General features: G+C 39.9%; 1 protein-coding gene across 1 annotated transcript in view; it reads left to right on the top strand.

Moving 5' to 3' along the window:
- UST (uronyl 2-sulfotransferase) overlaps nucleotides 1-19,276 on the top strand; it is a 617,990-nt gene extending 598,714 nt beyond the window's left edge. Inside the window, exons 6-8 of the mRNA XM_077486689.1 lie at nucleotides 1,332-1,429; nucleotides 2,802-2,959; nucleotides 15,565-19,276. Coding sequence (XP_077342815.1) covers nucleotides 1,332-1,429; nucleotides 2,802-2,959; nucleotides 15,565-15,857 — 549 coding nt within the window. The 3' untranslated portion in view covers nucleotides 15,858-19,276. The remainder of the gene's footprint in view (nucleotides 1-1,331; nucleotides 1,430-2,801; nucleotides 2,960-15,564) is intronic.
- Nucleotides 19,277-20,009: the final 733 nt, after the last annotated feature.

Genomic DNA, 20,009 nt, shown 5'->3' with positions numbered 1-20,009 from the left:
AGAACTATAGTATTCCCAGTTTTGAAACTAACAAAGTACAGTGTAACTAAACTTCACTCAACTTTAGGCACCCCACAGGAGCTTTTGCCATGTGCAAACCCCAGTGATGCAATGTTTGTGATCCCGTCGTCACTCTGTTGCCACAGCTTCCAACCTTTCCCAGGTCTGGAGCCTTTACCTGCCTTGATTGGCAGGCCTGTGTGACATAAATGCGTCCTGGCATCCAGAGATTGTACACCAAGCTTGGCAGTTGGAAAAATACTAGCAAGCAGGAAAGAAACATTTAAGGCAGAAGAAGCATACAGAGTATCTTCTTCCATAAGATCTTTTTACTTAAAGTGGTTGTAAACCCTTACAACACACTTTGACCTACAGGTAAGCCTAGATTAAGGTTTACCTGTAGGTCCAAGAAATATCTCCTAAACCTACACGGTTTAGGAGATATTTGCCGAAAGACAGGCACCGCCGTCTATGGCGCATGCGCCGTATACAGCGGCGTGCAGGCGGACTGTGCGCGCCGCGGTCAACGGCGAAATGCTGCGAGTGGCGGCTCCCGTGCACCTGCGCGGGAGTGACGTCATCGCGGCTTCGCCGAATGACAGCGGCGGAGCAGCGAGACCCACCGAGAAGATGGATGCGGCGGACTACAGGGGACAGCGGTGACCTTCGCTGGCTCCTGTGTCAGGTAAATGACACATAATGGACTACTATGCGTTGCATAGTAGTCCATTATGCTTTACCTTTGCTTTACCTCCGCTTCAAAGTCTCAATCATACCATTTATGCTAAGTTGTGTTGCTCCTAAATTTAAAACAATGAAATAAAAAAGGTAAACAGTGCAATGTGTTGCGGCAAATCATCACACCAATCCTTAATACCCCTACACAACAGAAAGCAGCCGCAGTGTTTTAGCATACAGGCTGGTGTGAATGAGCCTTAAGGGTACGTTCACATTGGAGGTGGGTTTGAAATCGTGCAAGTTCAGCTGAACAATTTCAAACCTGCATTTCATTGTGAGGTTAGGGGCAATTTGAAAGACATCTCTGCAAGTTCATGCACAGATGTCTATTGAAATTGCCCTTGCAGTTGCCAAAAGTAGTGCAGGAACTACTTTTGGAAATTGGTGGGGCACTGCAAAATCTGTTGTCAGCAATAAGCTGCGATTTGGCATGCAGTTTAACATGTCAAATCATCCCGATGTGAAGGAGGTCTAAATGACATTTCTCAGGTTTTCATTTTGAGATAACACAGTGGTCATTTTTTTATGATTATCAGTGCATATCATCATTTATTGCTTGGTACTGTATAATCCAACTCCTCCTTTTTTTGCAGGACATTAATGAATGCATTTTAGGAAACTATGCAGAGTGTTCCAATCCCAGACTATTTTACATTATTCCATATTTTTGTGGACAGCATCCAAAATGCAGGTAAATTGTAATGTGCTGATTTTGATATTACAGGTATAGGAAATACATGCTGGCCAGATGTATAAAAGTATTGGGCCTCGCAGTCTGTACTGTCACTACATACTCCCCACCCTGACACACAGATGTTTCATAAGTGTCCTATGACATAAACCTATTCTTCCCTACACTGCTCGATTAAAGAAACTGATAACAATAGTTAACTCCTATTGCTGGAAGACTTCTTTTTTTTTCATACGTACTGAGATCTGCTGTAAACTACTGTGCATGCATTTTTTCTTGAAAAATATTAATAAAAAAAATAAAATTTATAATTCTCATTGAGAAACAATCCTCCTCTGCTCAGTACAAACATTTCCCCAAGTGGGTTGGAATCAGGTTAGTTATTATGGCAACCTTAGACACATCCTGTTTAATATTTTAGATACTCATAGTCTGCCTAAAGCTAGATACACACTATACAATTTTCTTTAGATTTCTTCCTTTAGATTTACCAAAACCATATAATATGAGATCAAACTTAAACACTTTAAATTTGTATGCAATCAGGCAGGCCCTTGCACTACATAGTTGAAGGTAAATCTAAAGGAAATTTAACAACAAAAGTTGTATAGTTGTATAGTATGTATCCAGCTTAAGCCTGGGTTCACACTTGTGTGTTACAGGCACCGCATGTGATTCGCACAGGAATCACACCGCATTTCTGTGCATATTACATGTGAGGTCTGTGTGGTGCGACTTGAGCCATGCATTTTATTTGGCTCAAATCGCATTGCATCTACACCAAAATGGAGAAGGACCCTTTTTTTCACACCTGAATCTCATTGCACCTGGCAATTGCACTGCAAGCTGTTTTGGGGTGTTGTTAATCTAACATTGGGGTTGATTTACTAAAGGCAAATCCACTGTGCACTCATACGTGCAGTCGCTGTAGATCTGAGAGGGGAATACAAGGAAAATAAAAAACAGCATTTTTGCCTGCACATGATTGGATAATAGAAATCAGCACAGCTTCCCCTCATTTTAGATCTTCCCATCAGATCTAAAGCAACTGCACTTCCGAGTGCACTTGTAGTGCAGAGTGAATTTGCCTTTAGTAAATCAAGCCTATTGACACCTGCAGTGGATCGCATTGAGCAATTGCAGTGCGGTGCAGCATGATTGGAGGCTCTGTGGTTGGATTAAAAATTGCAAAATTGTACTTAGCCTTGCCTGATTATATTCTCTTCCTATTTTCACGTAGCTGAATTTTCCATTTAGCATTTTTATTAACACTTGATTGCAGAGTTTGAGTGAAGGTCCAGAAAGTCAGTTTGTTCATGCTAGAAAACTGAAAGCCTTGTAGTTTATACCCATGAACTTCCATTTCCTCTAGGGATCCTGGTGAGTGGGCCTTGGAACGTGCAAAACAAAATGTAAATGAAAACTTTTTACTTGTTGGAATTCTAGAAGAGCTGGAAGATGTTCTGCTTTTGTTGGAAAGATTTTTACCACACTACTTTAAGGACGTCATGAATATTTATAAAAATCCAGGTATATGGTTAAAAGCTATAACATTCTGAAATTTGTATACAAATTGTAATACTATTACATTTAATCTAAGAAGTAGATGCTAAAATAACCAGAATATCATTATTGTATTATGTTTATTTTTAATTTAACAATCTGATGTAAAGTGGTTCTGAAGGCAGAAGGTTTATCTTTAAGATAAAAAAAACTGTGTGTAGCAGCCCCCTAGTACTTACCTGAGCCCTATCTCGATCCAGTGATGCTGCATGAGAGTCTTGGCTGTCTGGGACTCTTCTTCCTCATTTACTGAGACAGCAGCGGGTGTCATTAGCTCCCAATGCTGTCAATCAAAGTTAGTAAGCCAATGAGGAGAGAGAGGAGCAGGTCAAGCCGTTGCTCCTTGTATAAATGGGCACACAGAACAGCAGCTCGGCTCGGGTGACCCGTAGCAAGTTGCTTGCTGTGGGGCAAAAGGGAAATGAGTGGCAGGGAGAGACCCGAGAAAAGGAGTATCTGGACTGCTCTGTGTAAAACTATTGCACAGAGCTGGTAAGTATAACATGTTTGTTCTTTTTAAACAACAAAAAAAAAAGACTTTAATATCATTTTAATCAGTCTGTTATGTATTGTGAAAATAGTGAAATTACTTTTTAACTTCAAGTATAAAATGTATTGAAAATAAATATGACAATGGTAGCGCTTTTTCTTGAAAGAAACTCAGGCTCATATTGTACAGCACTGTTAAGTTTTAGGCATTAGGAACTTAACTCAGCCATAGATGGTGCAAATTTCTTTCCTGCAACCACTGGTTCCAGGAAAGATAATTATTCGACTGTTGATGTGAGTATCCCTTCTGCAGAGTTATTGTGTTCTTCTGGCGGGGGGAGCCATCCCGGCTGTAAAAAAACACAGTGATTATTGCTAGTGGCTATAGCCACTAGCAATAATCACATGAAAGATCCGACAGGCTGGTTATGCTTAAGTTGATTAATCTATCAACGTTGTTGCAATCAGCCTACCCATAATTGGTTTGAATCTCAGCCGGTCCCTGCTTAACCGGCCAAGCTCCAAACCGTCTATGGCCAGCTTTAGTGAAAACGGAGAGTACAATAGAGACCTTATCAATTTGGTAATGTTTTTATAGTCAAATCAGCAGGCTGAATTCATTTCAGGAAATTGCAGAGTTACAGTTCCTGTTTAGCCACCCTCTGGCTTTATTGTGTTTTAGGAGTGTCCAAATCACAGAAAGGGGTTGTGCCAAATTACAATATTTTGACAAATAAAGCAATTTACATATATACATTTCAAGTGGGTTTTCCACTTTTGGCTAAGGTTCCTCTTTTTATCATATGCTAGCTGTGAATGCTAAAAAGAAAATAAATGTATTGCTTATTCTGCTACATTAAATATATATCTAATTGAAAGACATCTTATCTTTTTGCATTTTAACCACAGAGCGATCTCCAGCACCCCTCTGCTACATGTAAAAATTATCATTGTTTTTGCTAGAAAATTACTCTCCAAACGTTATATATATTTTTTTTAATCAGAGACTCGGCAATAAAATGGAGGTCATTGTAACTTTTTTGTCACAAGGTATTTGCACGGGAGTTTTTCAAATGCAATTTTTTTAGGGAAAAAACACTTTAGTGAATTAAAAAACCAGTAACGTTAGCCTCATGTGTGGTTTAAACGTTGTTTACATATGCGGGCACGACTTATATATGCGTTCGCTTCCAAGTGCGAGCTCGTGGGGACGGGGGGTGCTTTCATTTTTATTTATTTATTGTTTATTTTATTTTATTTTATTTTTATTTTTTTACACTTTCCCTTTAAAAAAAAAGTGATCACTTTTATTCCTATTACAAGGAATGTAAACATCGGTCCTCTTTCTGAAGAGATGTGGGGTCTATAAGACCCCCCATTATTCCTCAAGGATGGAGAGCATCAGATCGAAAAAAAAAAAATTAACGATCTGGTGTTTTTCTGCCGTGTCCCTGGCATTGTTTACTTACACCCGCCCGGATGTGACATCATAACATTGCACCCAGACCTCCGAGAGTCATAGAGATTTCTGGGGACCATCTTTCCTTCAGAAATCTCTTTGGCTAACGTCAGCCGGTGGCGGATTCTTTCTCCGAGTCTCCCGTACGATTGAAAATGCAACGAAGGGCGGCGGGAAGGGGGGATGTCCCCTCCCGTCGCTTGCAAGAACGATCAAGTGGCTGAACAGCCATTATGATTGTTCTTCTGGTGAAGGGAATTGCCGGCGGAAAAAACTACATCTGAATGATGCGTGCAGCTGCAGGCATTCAGGTATCACCACTAAAAAACCAGGATGTCATATGATGGCCAGCCGTCAGCAAGTGGTTAAATTGATTTTAAATGCATTACATATGGGTATACATTGGCTGTACAGACTTACCCACACATCTGAATTTGACAGAGATGCAGGGACAGGTGCACAGACCCTGATGGACAGGTTCTGGGTCTGGTTCTTGCACCTGTCCCTGTATACCTGTCAAATTCAGCTCTATGGGTGGGTCTGTACAGCTGATGTATTCCATTCACTTTTTATAGGCTTCTTGCACACAGAGTGGTAGTAAAAAGAAAAGTAAACAAACAACTCTTGCTGTTGCACAGTGCTAAGCACCCTTAATTAACCCATTAAAAAACTGTAATGATTTGGAGTTAACTTTATTTTACTTTGCATGATTAAAAAATGATACTAAACAAGTGTTTAACACTTGACCAAGCCTTTTCTGGCACTTCTTGTTTACAAGTTTAAATCAGTATTTTTTGGTAGAAAATTACTTAGAACCCCCAAACAATATATATATATATATATATATATATTATATATATATATATATATATATATATTTTTTTTTTTTTTTTTAGCTAAGACGTTAGAGCATAAAATGGAGATCATTGCAATTTTTTGTCACACGGTGTTTGTGCAGCAGTTTTTCAAGTGCTATTTATGGGACAAAATGCACTTTGTGGGGTTTTTTTGCATTAAAATTCTTTATTGTATAATCCAATTTTTTGGTGAAATATAAAAAAAGATGCTGTAACACAGAGTGAATAGATACCTAACATGCTACGCTTTAAAGTTGTGCACGCTCATGGAACGACAAAAAATCTCCATGGCGACGCTTTGAATTTTTTTACCGGTTACCTGTTTAGAGTTCGTTTTTACACTATCCCTTTATTTTAATTTTTTATCAGTTTTATTCCTATTACAAGGAATATAAACATCCCTTGTAATAGAAATAAGACATTACAGGTCCTCCTTATAGAAAAATCTGGGTCAATAAGACCCCAAATCTCTCTACCAACATTTTTTTGATCTTTTGCGTATAAAAAAAAATTGTTTACTTTAGCCCGTCATAACGTCACTCTGGTCCTCCAAGATCATAGAGGCGATCAGAGATGATCTGGTCTTTGGTAACCTCTATGGCCAGCTGCACAAAACTGTTGGATCATTTCTCAGGCGTGTCGATAAAAATGGTAAGCCCGAGAAACATTGTCGGGGGGGAGATCCCTCCCGCTGATTCTGAAAGTGATCCAGTGGCTAATTAGTTGCTTCATGAGAAAACCGGTTGAAAAAAATACCAGAGTTATGTCAAGGTTTCTCACAGGCAGACATTTCAAGAAACATAGGTGTTTCCAGATGTGCAAGTTTTGTAGAAGCACATTGAAACAAGCATTATTGAGGACCAACAACGCAATGGTAAGCCAATAAAATTTAGTGCAGCAGATAAAAAGATATATCATGCTGACTTGCTTTTGAACTTTGTGAACTCAACTGAAAACACCAATCTACAATCTAGGGAAGTCATACCTTTAACATGGAAACAGGGCCTATGCATGAAAACACAATAACTGGTACACAGAAAAATGGCAGCAGATGCTCTGGCCTGATGGTCGTCAAGGTGTATAATTCCTTTCAAGTTCAAATTTTAAATATATGACTGTAACAGAAAGAAATGTATTGATAAAGGTCTGGAGAGTGGTACAAGGATGAGTAACTGCAGGCAAAAGTGAAGTGTGATGAAGGTTCCTTGCAGGTTTGGAGCTGCATTTCTGCACATACAGTTGAGGACTTGGTCAGAAATATTGGTCTCTTTAATTCTAAAAAGTATCGCAGATACTTATACATGTGCAGTACCATCAGAGAGGCATTTGATTGATCCCAAATTCATGCTGCAGCAGGACACTGACCCCAAACATACAACCTAGTCAAAAATAACCATCTTTAGCAAAAAAAAAAAACCTGGAAAAGATGGTATGAACCCCACAGAGCCCCAATGCAGCATCATTCAGTCTGTCTGGTATAACAGGAAGAAACAAAAATAACTGTGGTTAGTTCCCCTAGATGTGTGGAACAAATTACCTGCCAAGTTCCTTAAAAACAGTTTGTGTGTGTGTGTATATATATATATATATATATATATATATATATAATGGTCATGGCCCAATGGCCGAGACAGATTTACAACATAAATAGACCTGAAGTATGCCTTCATGGTCTGGGTGGTATGCCAAGAAAAGGGGTCAAAAATGCAAAAATAAAAATGCTGCTACAATGGAATATAACTCGAACAATGATGAGGATTGAGTGAAACTAAAAATGTAAGCAGATTTCTGGAGGCCATGGTCCGGTGAATCAGTGATGGCCAAAAATTGCAGCAAAGCCTGTGGAGGCTGCGGCATCTGTGACTACCTGTGGTGACTGAGCTGACACTGATGGAACAAACATCAATATGTCACTACAGTTGGTGAGCAACCCACCCCATATTGCTAAGTCCGCTATCGCTGCTGGGTCTAACCTGAGAACTTTTTCAGAGGCCTGTACTTGAGCGAGAAAGATCAAGAGCTGTGAGATGAACAACTACCCCTGAGGAATAATCCCCATGGTAAAATTGAGCATCCCTAACAAGGACTACAGCTGCCTCTTAGTACACCCTCGTAACAGGTTAAAGTCATGGATACCATCCTGATATGGGCTAGTTTGCCCGGAGGCAGGCTGGCCTGCATGGCACGCGTGTCCAGAGTGACGCCTAAGAAGATGATGGAGTGTGCCAAGCCCCCTCCATTCTGTGTTCAGCTATGGCACGTTGGGTTTGTTAAATAATACTCTTAACCTGTCTAGGTCTGCTGGGGGTATGGCCGGCTGTTGGATGAGCAGAAAATCATTGAGGTAATGAATGACCATCTGACCCTGGGCCTGGTGCTATAGGATCCATGTAAGGGACTGGGCAAACACATCGAATAGCTACAGGCTGCTTTTGGACCCAAAGGTCAAGTTGGTGGTGAAGTAACAAGAATCCCTCTATTCAGTGCCGTGCCACCTCCAAAGGGATGGCTCGATAGGCAAGAGTTTGAATGCATCTGAGATGTCTGCTCTAGACAGCCAGGCACTGTACCTATTATAATGATGGCTTGGGTGGCTAAGTCAACTATGCGTATATGAGGGAGAATTCCTCAGAAGGAATCAGAGAAGTGAAGTGGACCCAATACGAACCGTTGTTGAAATGAACCAGTGCGAATCGTTGAGCTGCCGATGCGTCTCGATTCGAATCGGGCTGTGGTAGAGTGTTAGGGACACCACCGCACCCCACTAACTGAGGGGGTGTATGTGTTAAGAGGAGGCATAGCAGTAGGATAGTGAGTTAAGTGGGACACAGAAAACTCAGATAAAAAGGAAAAGGAGAAGTACAGGGAAAGAAATGGCAGGCGCATGTAGGAGCCGACTGTGTTCTATTGTGTAAAATCCTGTACCGTATTTTTCGGACTATAAGGCGCACCGGATTATAAGGCGCACTAGCAACGACCGGCTGATAAAATGGATATTTCCATATATAAGGCGCATCGGACTATAAGGCGCACCGGATTATAAGGCGCACTAGCAACGACCGGCTGATAAAATGGATATTTCCATATATATAAAGCGCATCGGACTATAAGGCGCACGGTCGATTTTGGGAGAAAATTTAGGCTTTTACGTGCGCCTTATAGTCCGAAGGTTTACGTCAAGATGACAGATACTGTTAACAAAGAACTCCAGCGATGTCAACAGGTCATATATAAGGCGCACCGGACTATAAGGCGCACGGTCGTTTTTGGGAGAAAATTTAGGCTTTTACGTGCGCCTTATAGTCCGAAAAATACGGTAATTAAAAATGTAGAAAACTCAAAAGAGTGCACGGCAACCGAGGTGAGCCAGGAGGTGACTGGCCAGGTAACCGATGCTTGGGTGCCTGTCTGTGCTGAGCACAAACCTGTAGACCCAGGGCGTACTGCAGCAAGCAGCTAAAGTCTGGTATGGCCTACGTAGGAATGTTGCAGTCTGTAGTCGGTGACGTATGCATTGTCAGCAAGCTCAACGTATTAGTGACCTTGTCTATGTAGGTGAAGGGTCACCCTTCAAAATAGAGTGTAATGCATGTGACAGTAACTAATGCCCAATGAACAAGTTGAGGGTGCTGCAAGATAATGTGACAGAGGGGCCCATGAACTACACACCTGATTGACACCCTAGTAGCGAAGTCCTGGTAAGGATGAGACTCGGTTGACCGGAAAACCTGAGGTGAGGGTGATATAAGGGTGACGTATATATATTACTTTATCCCTGAAACGAGCTGTCCCACCCCTGTTATGTGACACAATCCCTATATGTATGTGTATGGTTGGAACCTGAACTTGACTGACCTAAGGGAGAAATGACAGAGAAAACAATGAGTGGCTTGTATGAATAAGCCAATGGAGACGAATGACCAATTAATTGCCACTAAAATGATGTGCTTGTATGTGTGTTTGCAATGAATGCAGAAGTTGTTTAGATGCGCGCTTGCAACGATTGCAAGAGGCTGTGCTTGCAGTGATTGCAAGAGACTGTGTTTGGATATGTGTTTGCAGTGAGTGCAAAAGGCTGTGTATGGATGCTGGTTTTCAATGATTGCAAGAAGTTATGTATGGATGTGTGCTTGCAGTGATTGCAAGAGGCCATGCTTAGACGTGTGCTTGCAGCAATTGCTAGCCACTTCCCGCCCAAGGCCGTCATATGACGTCCTGGACTTTCAGTGGGAATAGCTGCATGATGCCAGCAGCCACAGGCATCATTCAGATATCCTTTTTTTCAGGAGGTGATTCTGTGCACCATAAGAATGATCATAGCGGCAGTTCCGCCTCTTGATCATTCTTACAGGCGACGGGAGGGGACATCCCCCCTCCTGCCCCATCCGGTGCTTCTCTGAGCTCTCCCGTGTCATCAGGGAACCGAAGAAAAAATTGTCTGGCGCCGGATGATGACGATAGAGATTTCTGGTGACCAGATGGTCACCAGTTATCTCTATGACCGTCGGAGGCCCAGGCGCGAAGTTATGACGTCACGTCCGGGTTCCCGGAAGGGAACAAAGCCACGATCGCGGCTGTTAGCATGGGATCAAAAAATATTTTCACGATCTCATGCTTTCCAGCCTGGAGGAGAGATGTGGTGCCTTATTGACCCCACATCTCTCCATAAAGAGGACCTGTCATGAATGATTCCTATTACAAGGGATGTTTACATTCCTTGTAATAGGAATAAAAGCGATCAAAAAAAAAAGTTGTAAAAATAAAGTAAAATAAAAAATAACATAAAAAAAATGTGTTTTTTAAAATGCCCCTGCGTCGCATATGGGGATTTTTAAGTACTGAAGTTTGGCGTCATTCCATGAGTGTGCGCAATTTTAAAGCGTGACATGTTAGGTATCTGTTTACTCGGCGTAACATCATCTTTCACATTATATAAAAAAATTGGGCTAACTTTACTGTTTTGTTATTTTTTAAATCGTGAAACTTTTTTTTTCCCCCAAAAATGTTTGAAAAATTGTTGCGCAAATACTGTGCGAGATAAAAAGTTGCAATTTTATTCCCTAGGGTGTCTGCTAAAAAAATATATATATATAATGTTTGGGGTTCTGACAAATTTTCTAGCAAACAAATTATGATGTAGGAGAGGAGTGCCAGAATAGGCCCGGTATTGAAGTGGTTAAAGGCTGTGCTTGGATGCGTGTTTGCAGTAATTGCTAGAAGTTACACTTGGACCGTGTTTCTCAGGGTAACAAGATAGACCAATGCAAATCGGATGGAGATTAAGATATGAAACTATGCGAATCGATAGATAGGGTAAATGACACAAACAGATACGAGTTGGTGTGCAATGTGTCCTGACGCAAATTGTTGTGCCACCAACGTGACTAGGTCCGAATCGGACTGTGACAAGTATGAAAGGTTTGACTAGATACAAATTGGTAGTGCCTCCGATACGAATCTTTGTGCCGTTGATGCGGCTAGATTAAAATCGGATTGTTGTAGGTATGCAATGTACCGATATGAATCGGTGGTAGGGTAAACGATATAGATAAAGACATGACCGATACGAATCGGTTGTAGAGTAGGGCGTGAACAGATACAAATTGGTGCGTGCAGTGCATCTGATACAACTTATTGTGCTGCTGATGCGACTAGATTCGCATCGGACTGTGACGAGTATGAAAAATGGATCTGATACAAATTGGTTGTAGGGCAGGACGTGAACCAATATGAATTGGTAGATAGGGAAAATGACATGAACTGATACGAATTGGTAACAGGGTAAGCGTCATGAATCGGTGTGTGCAATGTATCCGATGTGAACCGTTGTGCTGCCGATGTGACTGGGTTTGAATTGGATTGTAGAAAGTATGCAACGTATCCGATAAGAATCAGTTGTAAAGAGAAATTACTAAAATTTATGAAATGACTCCGTTACGAATCGGTAGTAAGATGTATGAAATTAATCTGATACAAATCACTTGCAGAGTGTATGAACACATACCAGCCACCCAGCCCTCCAGGCTTATCAGAGTGCAGACAGGGCACCAGGTGGGTCTAATTACCACCTCAATCCACCACAGAACTTGTGCAAACAATACATGCTCATCTCCCAATGGACAGCAACCCCATAGACAGTGAATCCTATGAGCAACAAAGCCTGTATTGAGTGATATCTGACAATGACCAAGAGTTGCTCAGGGGCTTGGATCTACCATTGAATCGTATGTTTGTGGATGCAACAAGCAAGCAAGGCAGAGGGAACCTGCGAATCTACTATGCCTGTGTTGAATGATGACGGGACACAACCAACAACAACTTGGAGGCAGCTAAGTACGAAAGGGATGCATGATAGGAAACAATGAATCGTAACATTGGGGTTGATTTACTAAAGGAAAATCCACTCTGCACTACACTACATAAAAGGTTCGAACCCTACCTGCAACAGCGAGTGAGAAATGCCAGTGAAGACCACGAACGGTGAAGCCACAACACCCTTGTAATCGAACGCACACGAGGTAAGCTGGGGAGAGTCGGCCTAGTGACGTGTAGTATCACGCACTGGAATGGACAAGGAGTATGGTCAAATACCCCCCCAGGCTTCTCCCATAAATTCAGGCCACCATATTGGCCTTCTTTTATATATATATATATATATATATATATATATATATATATATATATATATATATATATATATATATATATATATATACCATATTAACCTTTTCACTGCCAGGGCTGTATGCTGTACGGACCTACAGCTTTGCTCCCGCTGGCCAGGTTCATACAGCCCTCATTCCTTACTTCAGTAACCATAAACTTATAGCAGAATTGTTCAACAGACCCTGCTGAACAAACCTATAGCTCTGATCAGTGGATTACAATCCGCTGATCATCAGAGTTATTCACCTCAAATGTGACCCACCCATGTCACCGCTTCCCTGTCTCCATGTGTTTACCAGCAACCTCCCTATACTGCAATGGACACCGACAGCAGTCACTACCGATCACTCCTGTGTCCACTGATAACTGAGAATCGTAAACCGTGTTTATTACGGGGTTATTTACTAAAGGCAAAAAGACTGTGCACTTTACAAAGTGCAATTGCCCTTTGCAGGTGCAGTTGCTCCACAGCTTAGTAAATGAGCAGAAACTCTGCTGACTTCCATCATCCAATCTTGTTAATCAAGCAAAAATGCTGTTTTTTTTATTTTCCTTGCACGTGATTAGGTACTCTTTCTCTTCAGTCCCTTTCTCTGTCTTAAAAAATAGATATTGGGTCTGTTTAAACCTCATGATATCTCATCAAAGACTAAAAGAAAAGAAAATACAAATTGTAAAAAAATTAAAAATTAAAAAATTATGAAAAGAAAATAGTAAGGATCCTTTCACATGGAGCAGACACTGTCAAGCAGATCCGCTGGCTTAGCAGGGGATCTGTCCACTGATCCGGCGGATGACAGACCTGTATCCACTCAGACAGGCCTGTGTCCACTCAGACACATGTCCATTTACATCAGCCTCTCTATAGAGAACAATGGGTTGCCTGCCTGAAAAGTGGACATGCAGACCTGATTAGTTTGCTTGTGTGAAAGGGGCCTAAGGCCTTGTTGACACAGGGCATACACAGCGTACACCCCTGCAAGGCCATGGTTACCTGTACAGAGATACACAGGTGTTTACATGCATTCCTGTGCAGGCATTTCCATTGATGTAATTTGGGATGTAGCAACCTCACAAACAGCCATTGCTCCCAATTTGACACCCATATAGGTCTGCGTTCGTGAGCATGCACCCACACGGATGTCAGATTGAGAGCAGCGGCTATGCCTGTGCAGCTGTTTCATCCCAATTGACATAAATGGGACTGCACCTGCATGGAACACCTGTTACATAGTTAGCAAGGTTGAATAAAGACACCAGTGTCGGTGCATGAGTGTCTACAATTTTCCATATCCCTGTAAATTGTGTCTCATCTTAAGATGCTCCTCTATTATATACTATTTATTTAAGGTACCCATATAGCGCCATCAATTTACCCAGAGCTCCACACATACATTGCACTCTCACATTGGTCCTTACCTTCAAGAAACCCACAATCCAAGGTCCCCAGCTCACATTCATATACTAGGGCCAATTTTGGACAGAAGCCAATTAACCTACCAGCATGTCTTTGGAGTGCAGGAGGAAACCAGAGTACCCGAGTACCAGAGAAACCCACGCAGGCACAGGGAGAACATGCAAACTCCAGGCAAAACCATTTTCACCATTTTGCAAGAAGGTGCAATCTAAAATTTACAAATATTTTTTATTTATTAACTCAATACAGGTTAAGCTTTTATATTTAGTAGAAATTTAGCAGGCATTTTGTAAAATTTGCTCTGTATGTATCTGCTAATAATGATTTTAGTGTATATTTAGTGAAAATATGTTTTTGGTAAACATTTGCTCAAATATCTTGGGGCCTTAAAAACCAGTAGCACCTTCCTTTTATTCTACTGCTCCTATGCTTTAAGAAAATATATGGTTTGGTTGGTCTTTTAAAAACTCTAAAAGCTGTAAGGCATAAATGTAAACCTTCCCATTATTTGAGAAAATTGGTTATTTACATTTTTGAGTACATTCAATTTTCACCATTTTGCAAAAAGGAGTAATTTAAAAATTACAAATATTTGTTATTTATTAACTCAGTACAGGTTATGTTTTTATATTTAGTAGAAATTTTGTAAAATGTGCTATGTTTTTATGTGCTAATAATGATTTTAGTTTATTTTTTGCGAATCTATTGTTTTGATAAATATTTGCGCAAATATCGCAGAGCATTAAAATCAGGTCATGTGCTTTAAGAAAATATATGGTTTGGGGGGTCTTTAACAAACTCTGAAAGCTGTAAGTGAACAATGAAATTCTATAGAATTTTAGAGAGATTTGGATATATACATTTTTGGGCATGTTCAACTTTCACCATTTCGCAAAAAAGGCACAATTTAAAATTTACAAATATATTTATTTATTAACTCAATACAGGTTTCACTTTTATATTTATTAGGAATGTTGTAAAATGTGGTGTTTTTATCTGCTAATAATCATTTTATTTTATTTTTAGTGAAAATATTAATTTGTTAAACATTTGTGCAAATATTGTGCCCTAAAAATCAGTAGCACCTTTTTTATTCTACTGGTTGTGCTTTCAACTCCGAAAGTTGTATGGGGAAAAATAAAAAAGCAATGGAAGAATTGCAAAATGGTCCGGCCAGCTAAGTTTAAACGTGGAGCGCAGGGCCTGGCAGCGAAAAGGTTAATGTGTTACTAAAGAAAAAGAACACGGTACAATTACTTCCCTTTCGTGCACACTGTCTCCCATAGAAAGTTGAGACAGAGCCATCCACTAAGAGATGTACTGCTTTATTTGTGAACATAGGTGTGTACATTTCAGCTTTAGCCCTTGAACCCTGAAAACTTCCTGTTAAGTTGCAGATGTAGTCACAAAGCCAGGGAGTTGGGTTACTTGGTGCTAAGCTACTAGGAATCTCTGAAGTCATGGTCAAATACAGACCAAGTGGAAAGGAGGAAACACCACAAAATGAGATGTAATTCTTTGTTTACCTGACTGTGTACTGCACTTAACTTACAGTAATTTTCAATTTAGTAATTTAGACAATCTGTGTCTACACACTGGGGTTCTGTATATTTGATGCTTGGCAAGATTTTTAAGAGGATATTGTACTTATATTAATTTTATTTTGCCACTTTTTACACTACAGAACACAGAAAACTTGGAAATCTGACAGTCACAGTAAAAAAAACATTCCCTTCTCCCAACGCCCTACAAGTTCTTTACCAGCGGATGAAATATGAATATGAATTTTACTACTATGTCAAAGAACAATTCCATTTGCTCAAACGCAAGTTTGGACTCAAATCTCAAGTGAAGAAACTGCCTAGTCAAGAAATGTTAGTCCCATTTCCTGTCCCTATGGAAACAATGGAATCAATAATAGATGAGGAGGATAATCAAGATGATGAGAAGTGGTTGGAGGACATTTATAAGAGGTGATGCCCTGGCATCAGGAGTCATGACTATAAGTCCAGATCCATTTCTTAAGCTTTTTTATTGTTAAAAAATCCTTAAGGAACATGGTTAATGTTGAACTGCATTAACACTTTCCCACATGTTGGGTATTAGGGAAATACATGTACCCGATTCTGCGGGTTGTGTTTACTTTTATTTTTTTATGTTCAGTGGGATTGATGGAAGAGTAATGAAATAAGACTTTTTGCATTTTAATATGAGTTTTAGCCAGTATTTGCATTTTGCAGGAATCATACAGCACAGTCGAAAGTTGTCATAGCAAAGAGATCATTTACTGTACTATGTCATGATATGGTGTCCTAGAACATCTTTTGAATTGTGATGGCCCTTTCATGCCTGGTGCCATGTTTTGTTTGCATTTAGACTATGTACAGTATTTACCAACTTTTTAAAATTCCTGCTTATAAATTTTACTCATCTATGTGCACTTTTTATCCTATATAGACCCAACACAGTCAATTCCTGGATTTACAGGCACCAAGCAGAAAAGTAATTGCAGGCTATTTTTATGTGTAATTATTGGTAAACATTCTTAGAACTTGTATAGAAATACATATTGGTAAGTCATAGGAGATATGATTTTGGACAATTCTAGTAATTTTGTTTTTTGTAATTTAAACTTCCAGTGTAGAATACTTGAGCCATGGCTTATGTCATTGTTGCTTTAGGAGTGTTTCAATATCTAATTTATGTGCTATAAAAACTTTGAAAAAAAGCATATTTTGTGCTGAATGGTGAATAGTCTTGATAACATTTGAATATATTTGTGAGCATTATCTTATTAATATGTTGTCAAAAATAACCTTTCTATAATTCAGGTTTAAATTCTCTTGGTACATGTAGTGAAAACCAATTTAAAGTGTATACAAACACAAAACTTTTGTTTGTTTTGGATAGACTGTATAATGATTAGAACCCCTATCACATTTTCATTGTGTGTGTCCCTGCTGGGAAAATGCACCCTATTTTGTGGTCCTGATGACAAAAAGTGATATAAAAAACAATGAATTGTCACAGGAATAAGTAAGGAGAAATATTCCAATGGATAATCTTGTCCTGGTGACAACTGTCTTTGAATGATGAAATATAAAGTAAAGGGACATTTCTCTCATGGGAAGCACACAACAAAATAGACCAAAATGAGAGGTCATAACCAATCCGTACTCTATCCTAAACTATAAAGAAAAGTGTTTGTTGGCTTTGGAAGCCACACAAAAACAAGAGGCCAGGCAAAGTACTCTGACAGTCATTACTGTATTGAACCAAGCTACTGTAACATCAACTATACTACATACAGCCATTTATTGTGAATGCATACATACGTTTTGTTGTAGTGAACATTCAACATATCATACATTTATTTGGACCAATTTTAGTATTTACATTCGCACTTATGCGAATTGGATGCGGGTTTCCCCACGTCCAATTTGCATGACAGGAGACTGACTGGCTCTCAATGGAGCTGGTTCACACAGCTCCAGGGTGGCCGCAGTCTGCACTGCAAAAGGGTCCTGTTTCAGGTCCGAATTCAAGTAAAAATTGGGACTGAATTCGCACCTGAAACAGACCAGGGACACACCAGATCCCCTCCTGTGAGCCGCAGCTTGTGTGAACTCGACCCCCTTGTTCCTTGCATACACCAAGGTACATATACCTGAGAGGAATAATGTTCTTGACCTGCAGAACTCTGAGGGAGATACATAACCTTATAAAAGCGTAGGCTATGGTAGTCTTTAATACACTATTCATTTTATTACACTGCTAAACAGAAAAATCATCTTTCAAGTGTTGAATAAACCTTTTTTCACACTGAAAATTGTGTTTCTTTTAATTACAACTATTGCATGTGAAACACATAAGGGATTCCCCTTCAGAAGAGAAAAAACACCGTAGAGAGACTATGGGGGTTATTTACTAAAGGCAAATCGACTTTGCACTACAAGAGCAAAGTGCACTTGAAATTGCACTGAAAGTGCACTTGGAAGTGCAGTCGCTGTAGATCCAAGGGGTACATGCTAGGGAAATAGAAAACAGCATTTCAGCTTGCACATGATTGGAAAATAAAATCAGCAGAGCTTCACCTCATTTCAGATCTACCCCTCAGATTTACAGCGACTGCACTTCCAAGTGCACTTTCAGTGCAATTTCAAGTGTACTTTGCACTTGTAGTTTGCACTTGTAGTGAAAAGTGGATTTTCCTTTTGTAAATAACCCCCTATGTCTCCAATATGTGTTGCCAACATCCCTTAGTTGAATATATATAACAGAAAGTACCGGTAGTGTGGGTGTTTATGGGCAGACTATGAATAGACACTTGTATTGATTAAAATATTTCAATAGAGTTTATGAAAGTATTAAAAGAGAGTATTGGTGCATCACCTTTGAAATACAAAATACATAGTACAATTAGACTATACCAGGCTCATAAAGAGCTAATGAAAAGCATGAAAGTTGCTTCTCATGAGACCCTGCCTGTAGGGCAATGATTAAATGAAGATCTTGATCATGATCATGACTAGCATTAAACTCTTCACATTTGTGTAATACATTGTATTTAAATATTTTTCAGCTCCCAGCTTGGTACCAGTGTCAACTGAGAACTGTGAGAAGTTAGTACTGTGATTTTGGGGGCAGGATCAATGCATCCTATCTAAAATCCTATCTACCTGATTCCCCCTCCCAGCACTCACAATTTGATGATATATTTACCAGTAATTCCATTGTCCTGTGATGTTCACTGTAACAGGCACCAGACAAATTTCAGAACATCTATGGACAGGCTGGTTGTACTGAAGTCGATCTATTAATTGACTTCAATAAAACCAGCCTGTCAGGTTTTTTTGTACAATCACTGCTGCTGGCTATAGCCAGCAGCATTGATCGTTGTATTCTCATTCTGTATTCTCGTTGTATTCTGACAGCAGGGAAACTTCCTGCTGTCAGAATACCATAGTGCAGCAGGAGGGATTCTCCCATTAACACTGCCTGTGTTGATGGGGGTATCAAGTGATTTTCTTTCCTTCAGCCCATTGTTGAAGGAATGAAAAGTGCATACTGTATGCCCAGCCTCGAGGGGTGCTTCATTGTACGGGATAGTTTGGAATTTTATGAGCTGCAAACCACCGGCCGCAACCTGCGAGGGCCTAGATCTAACATACTGCTGATGTAGGCACGCAGAAATGTGTTTTGTTACAACATTACAAATAGAAATAAAGAAAAAAAGGGGAGAGAACAAACTGCACTAAGGTGAAAAATTGTGAAGTGTGTGAAATAATTGTGAATTTCTTGAATAATAAAAAGTATTAAAAAATATTCAGCTGCGGCTTCACTGTGTCACATACATGCAGAATAGGTAAACGAAAAATCATAAGCCGCGCTTAAACAAAAACAAATATAATCAACTACTTGTGCAGTAATATTAAAATTCGCACTATACAGGGTATAGCAACCCTATATATATATATATATATATATACGTAATGCAGGGCACATACGTGTCAATGTTCCAAATCCAAAATCTCACTATTGTAATTCACTACGTATAATAAGGATACATAACATAACCTATAAATACAAAAAATATATATAAACCATCAACACCCAGTGTATAAACAATAAGTCCGTGTGTAAAACACCAAAAATGATTGACGTGAAGCTGTAAATAAAAAACCTCTAAAAATGAAACACAATGTTCATAGAATCCAAACTGAGAAGAATCGTGTTCAGTCCACCACCAACATACGTTGAGATTTGCTGCTTACCAGATGGATATGACCCCCCACTACAGAGGGTCACACGGAGCTTTATGAAATTGTGCACCACTTCCAGCCACGGGGGGAGGGGGTTCCTCGATGTCCTCCTGACTTCGCTGCTTCAAAGAATCTTGGGAAGAAAAACTCGCTCCCGAATACTTGACTCAAAGGTCCAAAAGAGGGACTCAGAGGCAGGGGCATCAAAATCATAGAGGGAGATAAAACTCAAAATAGTGTAAAACCCTTTTTATTATAAGGATAAAAATATAAAAATACACTTACAAGTGTGTAAAAGAAAATGCGCCTTAAGTCCGTGGCGCCGGCCGGACGCACACGGACAGTCCCGTTCTCCTGGAACCCGTCA

The sequence above is a fragment of the Lithobates pipiens genome, unplaced genomic scaffold, assembly GCF_037356315.1.
Source record: "Lithobates pipiens isolate NorthernLeopardFrog02 unplaced genomic scaffold, aLitPip1_a1.2 Scaffold_18, whole genome shotgun sequence".
NCBI classification, from domain to species: Eukaryota; Metazoa; Chordata; class Amphibia; order Anura; family Ranidae; genus Lithobates; species Lithobates pipiens.
Note: the sequence above shows the minus strand (reverse complement) of the source record. Positions and strands in the feature narration are given on the sequence as shown.